This window comes from Chenopodium quinoa, unplaced genomic scaffold, assembly GCF_001683475.1.
Source record: "Chenopodium quinoa cultivar QQ74 unplaced genomic scaffold, ASM168347v1, whole genome shotgun sequence".
Taxonomy (NCBI): Eukaryota; Viridiplantae; Streptophyta; class Magnoliopsida; order Caryophyllales; family Amaranthaceae; genus Chenopodium; species Chenopodium quinoa.
In genome coordinates this window covers 1,984,309-1,998,143 of record NW_018744537.1, presented here as the reverse complement: position 1 = coordinate 1,998,143, position 13,835 = coordinate 1,984,309, and the positions used below count along the sequence as shown (strand labels likewise).

At 36.0% G+C, this 13,835-nt stretch overlaps 1 protein-coding gene across 1 annotated transcript; it reads left to right on the top strand.

The window, feature by feature from the left end:
• The first annotated feature begins 7,273 nt into the window (after window positions 1-7,273).
• On the top strand, window positions 7,274-10,946 carry LOC110698882 (transcription factor bHLH25-like). Its single transcript, XM_021876392.1, has 3 exons — window positions 7,274-7,647; window positions 9,067-9,456; window positions 10,860-10,946. Exons 1-3 carry the CDS (start codon window positions 7,306-7,308, stop codon window positions 10,944-10,946), a joined length of 819 nt encoding a protein of 272 aa, XP_021732084.1. The 5' UTR covers window positions 7,274-7,305.
• The last annotated feature ends 2,889 nt before the right edge of the window (window positions 10,947-13,835 follow it).

The following is a 13,835-nucleotide window of genomic DNA, read 5'->3' as shown; positions in this document are numbered from 1 at the left end:
TCCATGTAGTAATGGTCACACATGGGAGTAACCCCAGAGGGCGGCCGCTGCAACTCCGCAGTCCATAAGCGGGCCACCATCGGAAACTGGTCCCACGTCCCGGTCATGATATCCGGCCATTCCACGACGTACTCCCTCGACGATGCAGGTCGGACCGCCTTCATCGGGCACGCCGGGGGAGGAGGGACAACTTGGACAAATCCAAGCTGGCGAAGACAACGCTGGGGCATGTACGCCTCGACGATGTCACGATACTGAATGAGTCCCGTGTACAGGGTCCTGGGTACCCTAACACTAGGGTTCGGGCCGAAAGGCATCCAGTTCACCTGTACAATAACAACATATAAAATTTAATAACATGAATATAATATGTGCAAATAATAAAATCGTAGACTCTATAAATAAACGTTACCTCTAAGGGGGACAGCCTGTCCAGCAATAACCGTATCGATCGGAGGCGGTCAACGGACTTCTTCTCCGAGCGCGGACTCCACGCACAAGCACGCGGCATCCCCTCATCAATAGGAACTGGGTCACGATGTGGTCGCAATGCAGGAAAGTACTCGTATATCCAGGTCTGCAATAGAGTCAGACACCCAGTGATACCTGCCGCGTCAGCCCGACTCGCAAATCCTAGTTGGCGATACAAATACGCCAACGTAGCCGATCCCCAGGAAAACTGGCCTACACTGTCGGGGTCACACGCCTCTACGATGTCGCGTGGCCTGAGCTTGTTTCCGCCGCTCTTATCCGGAAACAAGGTACATCCGAGGAGTAGAAAAACATAAGCACTCAGCTGTGCGTCGGGCGTCCTACGTGCACTCGGGTACAAACACCGCTGCAACACGGATGCGATCTTCACACCTCCGTGTTCCCAAACACCTAGCGCCTCGGTGTACAGTGCAGCCCTGTCCACCGCCAACAACTCCGCCAGCGTATCTGCCTGATCCGCATCAGCCACAGCACGAAGTCGTTTACCCTCAACACGAATCCCCAGAATGGCCTCGACGTCATGTAACATGATCGTCATCTCACCGAACGGAAGGTGGAAAGAGTTTGTATCCGGCTGCCATCGCTCAATGAAAGCCGTGATCAGCGTACTGTCAATCTTATCGTGCATGGTGGCAGGAACGTGCTTCACCCCAGTGCCCTCCAGTCGCTCGAACATCTCGCTCTCCGCCGGCCAGGCCTCAGCCCATGTTCGCAAAAAGCTACAAGTCTTTTCCCGGGTATGACATTTCAACAACCCCGTAACTGAAGGCCTCTCCTGGTCCTCCCAAATACGGGCAGCTATGTGTCCTAGAAAGCTAGGAATCACACTCCCGTCAACAGGCCCACCGGGCACCTCACTCCTAACAACCCAAGAATCATTACCGGCCCTCGACCGTTTCCTGCTTGCCCCAGATACAGTGGACGCAGATGATGTGCCAGATCTACTAACAAACCTACCACCCCTACCCTTACGCACCTCCACCATATGCGTCTCGTACATGTCATCAACCCTCTGACTGAATGGACCGTAATCATCATACGGTCCACTGCCATCGTCCACATCCTCATCCTCATCTGCGCCCTCCTCATGCTCCTCCTCCTGGTCACCCTCCTCAGCATCATCATCGTCATCGTCATCCTCATCCCGACGGTGGATCCGTTCTCTACGAACTGAGGCCGAAATACCACGGGATCTGACATGTCTATGCCCCGACCTCTCCACTGAATAACTTCTATTAAGAAGCTCTATATTCTTCCCCGCACCATGACGACCCTACACAAAATTTTAAAATATATAAACATACAAAAATTTATACGATAAATAATCATCATCGCAAATCAAATAAACTAAAAACATACAAATAATTGTAAACAAAATATAAACGTAGAAAAAATACAACGAAATTGAAAAAATTTATAAAAATAAACAACAAAATATAAAAACAATTCAAAATTATATTACAAAAAAAAAAAAAAAAAATTAAAAACAATTTTTTAAAAAAATAAAAAAAAAAATAAAAAAAAAAATAAAAATTGGGGGGGGGGGCGCCCTGGCTGGACGCCCAGCCAGCGGTGGTGGCGCCAGATGCAGACGCCGCCACCAGTTGGCTGGCGCCTGGGCTGGACGCCATAGCCACGGCTGCGGCGCCTAGAATAAACGCCACACCCGTGGCTATGGCGTCCAGCCCAGGCGCCAGCCAACTGGTGGCGGCGTCTGCATCTGGCGCCACCACCGCTGGCTGGGCGTCCAGCCAGGGCGCCCCACCGCGTTCACGGCGGTTTTTCCCTTTTTTTTTTTAAACAAAATGTACCTTTCCTCCTTGGGACATCCTTCCCTCCGCCGCCGCCGCCACTTCCTTTCCTTGCCGCCTCGACATTGCCGTTATTTGAATTTTTTTTTTTTTTTTAGAGAGGTTGAAAGAAGATGAGCAATTAGAGTGTGAGTGATGAGACTGTGAGTGTTTTTTTTAAGGTCAAGGGCAATTTTGGCAAACCAAGTGAATTTTGTGGGCTTTATGTAGTAATTTGTGGGCGATGTTTAACAAATCCCTAAACATCGCCCGCAATTTACCATATAAAGCCCACAAATATGATATGATTTGACCATTATGCCCTTTTTCTAAAATTGAAATAATCTCGGTGTAAAAAATGTGGAGCCGGACTGGCTCGCCTGGGGAGACCGGATGGCAGGCCGGAGATGCGGGGGACGCCGGAGGTACGTTGTCGTCGACGGAAAACGAGGTAAGTCACCGTTAAAAATCACGGTTTACCGTCGGAGTGGCTTTGGCGCCTAGGTTGGACGCCCAAACCGTAGCCTGGACGTCCAAGCCGGACGCCAGAACCACCAGAATGGCGTCCAGCCCAGACGCTCAGACCACCAGACTAGCGTCCTGGGCAGACGCCACTCCACTAGGTGAGGCGGCCCTGCCAGGCGCCAGTCCAGTGGCTGTGGCAGCCCTGGCAGACGCCACCTTTAATAATTAATGGGCCATGGGATCTAATTTCGAAATAATTGACACAGTTTAACTAAGCACACGATTTAAAGTACTGTACAAGTTTAATAAAGTACATGCATTAGAAAAATATTTTTAATGAAAAAAAAAACCAAACAAACAAACATACTATAAGTACTAATTTTTGTAATTTTATTGAAGTGTTTCACCGATAACATTTGAAATTAATGTTAGTAAATAAAATATGGTTAAAGTCAATTAAAAGACGAAAATAGTAAGTCAAATTGTTCAATTATTATAAAACGAAGATAGTGAGAGTGAGAGATAACTCAAGTGGTTAGAGCTTCTCTCCCGATTTCAGGAGATCTTGGAATCGATTCTCATCACCTACCCTTGTGGCTCTTTAAACACCAAAAAAAAAAAAAAAAAAGAATAGTTTATGAAATATAGCGTACTACTACTACTACTACTAATAATAATAATAAGGAAAAATTGCCTGCAATAATTCCACCTTTGGGGCGTCCGCTAAAAATAATCCTATCTTTGGGTTATTTTTAAATAACCGACCTTTAAACCCAATTCGCTCAAAATGGTCCCAACCAGTCATGTAACTTGTTATAACAAGTTACCAGACACGTGGCAGTCTGTGATTGGTCAAAAAAATAAAAATAAAAAATTTTAAAAAGTTTTTTTTTTATATAAGAAAAAAAAAAATTATTGATTATTTTGAAAAAGCCCCCCACCAGCCCAAGCCACCTCCCTGCCGCCCGTTCCCGCCGGCCGAGCTGTCAGACTCCCCTGCCCCACAGCAAATCCATCCGTCTCTATTGTCACCGTCAACACCAACACCGACCAGTCAACCACCTTACTCCTTCTCGCCACAAGCAGACCGAGTAGCAACAAATCAAAACCCCAACCCCAATAACCCCACTATCGACCCGCGAAAACACCCAGACAACCCTGATTAGAGGAGATTTCAACTAAGGTGGGGGTATGGGTGAAGGTGGCTGAGGTCGCAATTCAGGTAGGGTGATTGGGTGGTAGTTTCGGTTCAGTTGGTGAAGACAATAGTGGTTTGGTAGGTGGTCTCGGGTTGGGGTATGGGTGAAGGTGGCTGAGGTGGTGGACCGGTGGTGAACTGGAAACCCAATCCTAACCTTAAACGTCTTCTCAGTCCCGATCCCGACCCCCTCCCCTTCCTCTGTTCCGATTTCGGCAACTCTCCCCTTCCCCCGACCCTATTCCGGCCTCCCTCCCCTTTCCCCGGCTCGAGTTCTGCCACCCACACATTCCCCCGCCACGATTTCAGCCTCCCTCACTTTCCCCTACCCTCGATTTAGGCCGTCCGGACCACCCACAATAGTGATGACGATGACGTGAGCTTCGATCTGATGGTCGCGGCTGGTGGAGGAGATGGCTGGGGCCGACGACAACACAGTGGCTGGGACTTGTGGAGGAGGTGGCTGGCTTGCTGTCGTTTTTTTTGTTTTTTTTTTTTAATTTAAAATTTTAGACAAATTGTATAGTGACACGTGTATTTTAAACAAAAAAAATACATTTTTAACAGGTAACCGGTCACTTGGAACCATTGTGAACGGATTAGGTATAAAAGTCGGATTATTTTAAAATAACCCAAAGGTGGGATTATTATTAGCGAACACTCCAAAAGTGGGATTATTTCCAGCAATTTTTGCTAATAATAATAATAAATCTATTGAGACAAAGAAAGATGATATGAGATGAGAACCATGTGATAAGAGAAATATATAATATCAATATACTAACTCTTAAAAAAATATATTGGGAGCAAATCTCATCTGCATCACTATGTACTTATAAAGTCTCTTGTTGTAAACAAAATTTGGCGGCTTGACTAAGACTGTATAACATTGATCACTAACATGTCGAACATGTAATTTTTTTCCCTTATTTGTTTCAAATTGAACATTACTTACAGTGGTTGTGAATAGCTTTAGCTGTTGAGCATCACTAGTTACTAGCTAGCTGTTAAGGTAAGGGGTGATCAAAAATTGGTTCGGACCGAAAAAATGGACCGGACCGAACCAAATTAATCGGTCCGGTCTCTGGGTCGAAAAATTTATTTTCCCGGTCTTCACTTCGGTCTAGTTCAAAACCCTATAAAAACTGGTCTTGGATCGGACTTTTTTTTGCTTAAAATTATACATAAAACCTTTAATAATGATTAAGATTATCCTTAACAAGCTTGGAAAACTTTAGTCGTATGAGCTTTTTTATACTAATCATACAAAAAAAAAACGTTAAAATATTGTTTTTCCTTTATATTTTTTCAAGTTTTCCATAAATTATTTAAAAATTAGGAAATTTTTTATAAAAATTCTAAAACCGGTCTGGCTTGGGTTGTGGACCATTTTTTCAGTCCGGGTTCGGTCCTAGCTTAATCGGTCTGGTCTTCATTTCTTGAAATTGAAATGTAATCGTTAAAAGGGAACATAGGTATAAAATAACAAATGTAACCCTCTTTCAGGGACGATGAGAGTCGCAAATTAAACCTCAACCTAGCAAGCTCTTTTTTTTTTTTTTTTTTTTTGTCAAGTTTAGTTGCTTAATTGAAGAGAAATTTTGAAGTGAGGATTGGATAATACTAATCAGTTGATGATGAGAAGATTGCAGAAAATACTATTTTGTCTTAGCTTTTTCAGACAAATTAAGTTCCGATTGGTTAAAACAAATTTAGATAATTGAATAATTCAAAATAGGAAATTTTGTCAACAACTATCATTTAAATAACCACTTTTGAGAACAAGTACCTATTAATTTATTTATTTTTGAAAGAACTACCACAAAAACACAAAAAGTTTAATTAGCACTACCATTTTTGTTTTCAGGCAAGAATCTCCGGTTGGTGGGGTTTACTTTATACAATTTCAATCAATTGCGGTAGAGACAACAATGAAATTTAGTGCCCGAACACATATAGGTAAATTATCTTTAATTTCGCATTGTAGATGATTAAATTTCTCAATTGAATATCAAAATTAGGGTTTATGTCAAAAAATTAAATTTAGGGTTTTATGAAATTGGGGGATTTGGTGCAATTGAATTGTACTACCCAATTTAAGGTTAATGTAGAGACAATTTTGTTAGTTCATATGAGTTTTTTGGACGGAAATTTAATAAATTGGGTCTCCTTAACCGGAAATTCTTGTCGAAAATCAAAGTGGTAGTGCTACTCAAACATTTCGTGGTTTTGTGGTAGTTTTTTCAGATTTTTTTTAATAGATAGTTATTCTCAAAAGTAGTCATTTGAATGGTAGTTGACAAAATTTCCTTCAAAATAAGTTCAAATAAAATGAGTTTATAAAAGTAAAAACAAAAAATTGTTTTTATTTATACATATTCAAATAAAATCACACACAGCTAATATAAGGTGAACTAAACGGACCTTAATCACAATTCACGTGATTAGAATTAAAAAAAAAACATACAAATATACAATCAACTAAAATTTCCTTTGAGAGTGAGGGATAGTTCAAGTGGTTAGAGCTTTTCTCCCGATTTCAGGAGATTTTGGGATCGGTTTTCATCATTATCTGCCCTTGTGGCTCACTAAACAGTGCACCAATAAAAAAAATAAAAAAAATCCATTTTTTTTTAATAACAACTAAAATTTCTTTGTACCCCATGTCTTTCCTGTAATAGAAATAATTATATAAAATAAAATCACACCTGCGAAGGGTCATGCAAAGACGACTTTCTTAAGACACGCTAGTAAGTAGTAACCCACGTGTTTTATATATTTATTCGCTACAATTTAATATTCAATTCAAATCTAGAGTGCTTTTAAGTTTGTAAATATAAAGTAAATCATCCACTAATTCATTTCCATTCAACAACTCTATTTGGCAAACCGGCATTCTTTTCAAGGTAAAACATCAACATTGTACATTTTTTTTTTTTAGAAATTTCAAATTGCATCACTAATCTTGCATTAAATTATTTACTTAATTAATTACTTGCTAACCTCGAAAATCCCTTCAACATGACATTTTAATCAGTCATTAAATTTACATGATTTATATTAATTGCGCATGTGCATCTCGAAGAAAGATAAATTTGTTAACTTCCTTGATTGTCGATGCAGTTTTCTTTAGCAAATTCATGAACATGTTTTCCGGGGAATGGTTATCTGATCTTGTAAGTTTTTTAACCTACTATACTTATAAATAATAATTCATTCTAAAAAAATATGTATATATAATATAGCAAAGACTAAGGATGTTCAGATCATATTATAATTATATAGTTCTTGTTAAATAATAATGATTATTATAATTATTTAGGTAAATGAAGATCCAACATTGATAATGGATGATTATGAATGATGATGAGCTCTCATAGAAATGAAGATGTGTTTGAATTTGAAGAAATTTATCGACTGCCGGATGTGATCTTTGATACTAATAATCCGACCTTTACTAAAGGTAACAATTTTGAGATCACACCGAGTATTGATCGTAGTTGGAGATCATCTGGACAGCTCATATGTTTCGGGAGCTTGTCGGACTTTGAAACTTCTAACCCTAAACTTAGTAATGGAAGCAAGAAGAAGGTTGGGTCAACTTCGATTAATAATGAGCATGTAGTTGCGGAGAGGAGGCGAAGGGAGAAGATGACTCAAGGGTTTATTGCTCTCTCAGCCCTAATTCCTGGTCTCAAGAAGGTACATATACTAGCTAGTTTGTAAATTATATACCTGCAAGTAAAAGCATGCTTTTAAATTAAAATTAATATAAATCATGGTGCACCTTTAATTTAATTGATCACCTCCCAAAAATTCTAATGGATTCTTATGATTTGGATCTTTAATTTTGGATTGGAATCAATTTGAGAAAAAAAAAATAATAAATCAATTATCTTAATTATTAAGACTAAATACTGTTGAGCATGAATTGTTTTTGTTATTTTTGATTGGAATTCAATTGGGAGTAATTCAAAACAATTATACAACTGTAATTATTAAGACTAAGTAAATATAGGTGAGCGTAAGTATAATCTATAATCACCACTTCAACTATATATTATACACCCATCATTTATAATAACTAGCTAGAAGACGTATATAGCTTAATACTACCTCCATTCTTGAAAATTGTTTACATTCATTAAGATATTCAATATAATATTGTATGAAAAAAATTTACATAGTACGGAGTATAATAAAGTTGAAAGTTGAAGAATATTTATCGAAAAAAATTTAATAAGTACCCACATGACTATATTTTGCACCATACAATATTGCCGAGAATAATTCAAGGTCAATAGCTTTGGAAACATATTGAAATTTTCATCGGTAACAAATTAAAGGTAGTATAGTTTTTGAATTGAAAAGTGTATTAATACCAATACTTTGAGAAAAATTTTGAACACATTGCCTCTATGTTATTAGTATTAATTAGGTGGTGACTACTGACTAGCTATAAGAGGGTGAAGGAAGGGGATTGTTCAAGCTTATTAGACTTGAAATTTTCCAAGAAAATTATACAAAAGCTAGATATGACATACTATGAACCAATGGATGTACGTATTTCATTCATTAGTTGTCTTGGGTAAATATAATAGATGCATGGTTTTGGTTTTTTTTTTTTTTTTTTTTTTTTTTGAAAGGTAATAGATGCATGGTTATTATACTCTAAGTAGTGTTTTTATAAATATTGGGGGTATAGTACACTGCTAAAAGCCCCCCTATCTCTAAGCTTTTTTCTATATATGTATCTTATTTTAATTCCATAATAATAATAATAATAATTACCACATCGGTGTAAGTCGTTTTGTAGGCAGTAAGTAATTAATGGTAGAAATACATATGTCTATGGACTATGGTATGTAATGAACCTTCATCTCCAACCATATCATCATATATGTTTGTAAGCATATATTTTACTTACAATAATACCATTTAAGTAACTATGTACTTGTCTTTCTCAGTCAAATACACTTCTCTTCTCATTAGATCCCATAAGCTAGGTTAACCGATATATTTTCATTTAAATTAAAATAAGTTATATCGGCGTACCATCCAAAATAAATACATACTTCAATTTGAATAATATATAATGTATTGTATTATTAAATAATGCAGACGGACAAGGCATCTATCTTGGCTGAAACAATTGAATACCTAAAACAACTTGAAGAACGAGCCAAAGTTTTGGAAGAGCAGACATCAAAGAGGACAATGGAGTCGGTTTGTCTTGTTAAGAAGAAACAAAGGCATACTTTAAATGATAATTCTGCAACTTCTTATTCATATGATCATCAATACTCCAATAAAACTATAAATTTTGATGATAACTTGGAAATTGAAGCCAAGGTTTTAAACAACAATATCCTTATTAGGGTTCACTCTCTTAAGATTCAAGGCCTCATTCAAAAGATTATTGAGGAAATTGGAAACCTTAATATGATCCCATTAAACTACCAAACCATGCCTTTTGGAAGCTATGACATTACTATGACAATTGTTGCTAAGGTATGTTCATTTTTATTTTATCAATTTCGCCACCTTATGTTTGTCTGAATGAATTGATTGTTATAATGGTTATGATATATGTAGTTATAAAGGATACGTACAAACTCTAAACTAAAGTTATAAAATACTACTCAAATATGATCCTATTAGTTTAGAAATTTATAATAGAACTATGCATTGATAAATGTCATTAATTATATATTTGATATATGTTTTAGTTTTTCTATTTATAATTTATATTCGGCCATTAGATGCATATATCATATTATTATATAATGATGAATTATTTGAATGAGGCCTGAGTACAACTAGGCTATGTTCGGTTTAATCAAATTAGGAAAATTCAAATTAAATTAAATCAGATTCGGTGAACTAATCATAGCTTGAACAAGTTAGGAGGACCAAATAATTATTTGGCAATAAGAAATGATTAATAAAGGGGGGGGGGGGGGGAGTAGATAAGTGGAGTTAGTGGGAGTGCATTAGATTAGATTATTATTTATTAAGAGGTTACAACGTGGAAATAATTAGTCATAAAAGGAAATATTCTATATAATATAACAACATTAATGGATGGACTAAAATGGAAGCATTCGATCTAGTGATTGTGTGGGAGAAAATTACGGATACAAATTAGTAACCACAAATAAAGATTGGACAATTTTTTCATCCTAATTTTCAACTTAAAATTATTTTCCTAAAAAAACCCTACTTATCCATGAAAAATGTATAGTAATGCCCCATAATTTTCTAGAGATTAGAATGTATTATCAACAATAATTTAATCTTGATCTATGAAATAAAGAGATTAGAGCCTTGCATACATTTTGACCTCTTCAAGTCTTCAACCATGAACATGGCCGTTTTTTTGTTTTTTTCTTTTTTTTTTTTGGACGCAACATGGCCGTTTTAAATGTATATTGAGGGTTCTAAGCTACTCCTTACTATATATTGCTCCCTAATATTTGAAAAATGAAGTTATAAAGTATGCAAAAGTAAATAGTTGAATAAAATTAAAAAAAAAAATTATATATGCTATAATTAAATTGAAGAGGCCAAATTGAAGTAGTCCAAGGAAAATTGTCCTAATAACGCAACTCCGTATATAGGTACTCCGTATCTCCTTATTAAAACTAACTGTACTCTTTCTAGTTTTTTGGGTCCTTTAGTTTCGAGGCCCTATGATATGAAATATGACTTGTGCACACCATATTCTACAACCTCAACCATGAACATGAAACTAATATCATCAACCATGAACATGTATTGCACATATGCAAGTAAAGGGATCAAATTTAGCTTATTTACGACCCTTTAAATCTATACATATTATAATCATTTTCTTTTTGTCGAAAGGTATTGATATTATTTTAAAATTAACGGTTTGTAAACATGAATTTCAGGCGAGTGATGATTTTAGCATGACCTCGGAGGGTTTGGCAAAACACTTGGGAAATGCTCTCCAAAATATTATATCCCTAAATGTTTAAATTAAGGAAAATGATATACATAACCCTTAGGGCTACATATAAGCATTATATACACACTATAAAATTGTATAAAGTTAGGAAATCATAAATATATAAACACTAATTACACTGATTTATGCGTGTTTTTGTCATGAATTCCTAATTTTATACAATTTTCAAAAGTGTATTTAATGCTTATATATAGCCCTTAGGGCTACATATAGCATTACCCTTAAATAAATTATACCAAAACACATGGCCTTTTGTCGTTTTGAAGTCTCTTCCCGAGTACTCCATTATGCATATTTATTTCTAAGCTTTGATTTTTCAGGGAAAATAAATGTAATTTGAAGACTATTTGACCTCAATTCTTTATGGAACTTTGTAGTTTTCTTGTTCATTATGTGTTGAGCCCTAATATTGTATATTAGTCTTTGGGCCAATGTTTAAGGCCTAATATGTTTCTAGGTTGTAGAAACAAATGAAAAGGTAATAGTTACATGATTCATTCCTTTCCCTCCTTTTATTTGTATTTTGGAACTGTAATTGTATGAATTTGTGTACTCTTTGTATGTTATTGTTGTGCCACGCATAGTTCCACCTTCATATCCTACCCTTGGATGTGGTTGCTGCTATTTGAAGTTGTTCGTAGGGGGGTGGCCTAACTGTGCATTATATGGATCATACATACCATGTCTCGCCTTCCATCGGAACCGTGGATGTTCCTTAAGCATAACAAATATGACCAGTGTTGCACCTTAAGTGATATTAGGTTTTCATACCAGGTGTGGACCAACCCCATGCTAGTTATGGCATATGTACTTGTTTACTTGTTCAAATGTTGTACCTAATGCATAGGTTGTAATTGTAATTGTAATTGTAATTGTTATAAGCATAAATGAAGTATGATGAATGGGTTGAGTCAACCCCGAGTGCTTGACACTTGCTATGGATATAGTGTGGCTAAAGTGCACACATTAAAGAAAACCATGTTTAATAAATGAGAGTCCTAAGCTGGAACATTCATAGTGGGAAAAAGCCCACAGCTTTAGCTGAGTTGGTTCATCTTAAATATAAGTTTAGACCAAATATAGTCTTTGTCTTAGAAACGTTGACAAACTCAATCAATAGCAAAAAAATCTTAAATGCTTTACATTTTTTTGATAACAAATTTGTTATTGAACCAGATAATCATGCAGGTGGGATATGGGTTTGTTATTGGAACGATGAAAATATAATTATTGGACAATTTAACTTAAAGATCGATGTGCTCATCTACACATTACGTATAAGCCTTTAAATAAAGATCTACTTATTTTTGGCATATATGGCCCTGCACAAGAAAATGACAAGAGCCCTTTTTGGGATTACTTGGAATGTTTTAGTAAAAATATTCAACTTCCTTAAATGGTTATCTGCGACTTTAAGGAAATGCTTAATTATGACGATAAAATAGGAGGGCGCCCTTTTGCAAATCATCAACTTAAAAGACTTCCTCATTTTCTTAATGTAACAAATGCTATTGATATTCCTTGCTTGCAGAATGCTTTTTCATGAAAGCGATGTCATGGAAACAATACAATTTACGAGCGAATAGATAGAGTTATAGGAAGTCGTGATTTTTATAAATATCTTTCCAACTTGTAAAGCTTCTTATTGTACGTTTACAGTGTCCTATCATGCTCCTATGTTCTTTGATTCACAGTTTAATGAGCGAAACTACGAGCCTAGGCTATTTCGCTTTCAAAACTTGTGGATGTTAAAAGAAGAATCTCACTCTATTGTGAAAAAAGTTTGGCCTACTCCTATTACAGGCTCTCGATTTTATAGGATTCAACAAAAGATGTGCAGGGTAAAGACACATTTAAAACTTACAAGAATGGGCAAAAAAGAGATATGAAAACAACAACAATAAGCTAATAGGAAATGAGGAAAAAATAAAGCAACTCGAAAATAGTCTTCTAGTTAACATATAACATAAACAAGTATAGTCTTAGAAAAGTAAATCGAACAATATAAGCTAAGAAAAAATGACGACAATTAGTAAATTGTTTAATGGGAATAGTAGATTATACGATATGATTAAGGCTTTGTTCTTTCTTACTGAACAAAACTAAATGATGCTTAATCGAACAATTTTCTCGGCTTGAAAATAATGATACGCAAACTTAGCCATTTCTTGGCATGCAAAATAAGACTTTTTAATTATTTTTAAGGATCAAAATAACCTCCAAAATATAAACTGAGCAATTTTTTTGACTCGCAAATTAAGAAATTCTAGAAAATAGGTCTTTTTTAACATCACGTGTGGGTCAACGCCGAATTCCGGCGATCAACTCCTGGATTTTGGCTTAAGATCCCAAGTCACAAACTAAAACTCTTTATAAGGTTCCTTTTTGCCACCTTTTACATAAAAGGTCATTTATTCACAAAATGGACTACTATACATAAAGTTATAAAAGGTCATTTCTTACAAATTTTCCTAGTATTAATTTAACCCATAGAGAACAAATCACAGGATAATCCGAGATTTATAATACTACCTCCGTTAAATACTAGTTGTAACTTTAGAATATTTCATACTTCTCTTACAAATAATACCCCAAAATTACAACTAATATCTAACGAAGGTAGTATAAATTGTGGAGTAAAAGCCACAAAATGGTAGGAAAAACACTATGTTGACGCAAAGCTAAAAGGTTGAGTAAAACTATATACTGTTGTTTAACTATTGCTCGAACGTGATGATCTTATGCATGTGAAATAAATCACAGCCACACATATATGCGAATTTGTTTTGCTGAGTTTTTTTTACTAATAAATACGAGTACTACGTATAATTTCCTCAAAGAAAAAAGAAATACTTCGTGTGTTAAAAAAAAAAAATTAATACTTCGTATTTATTTTATT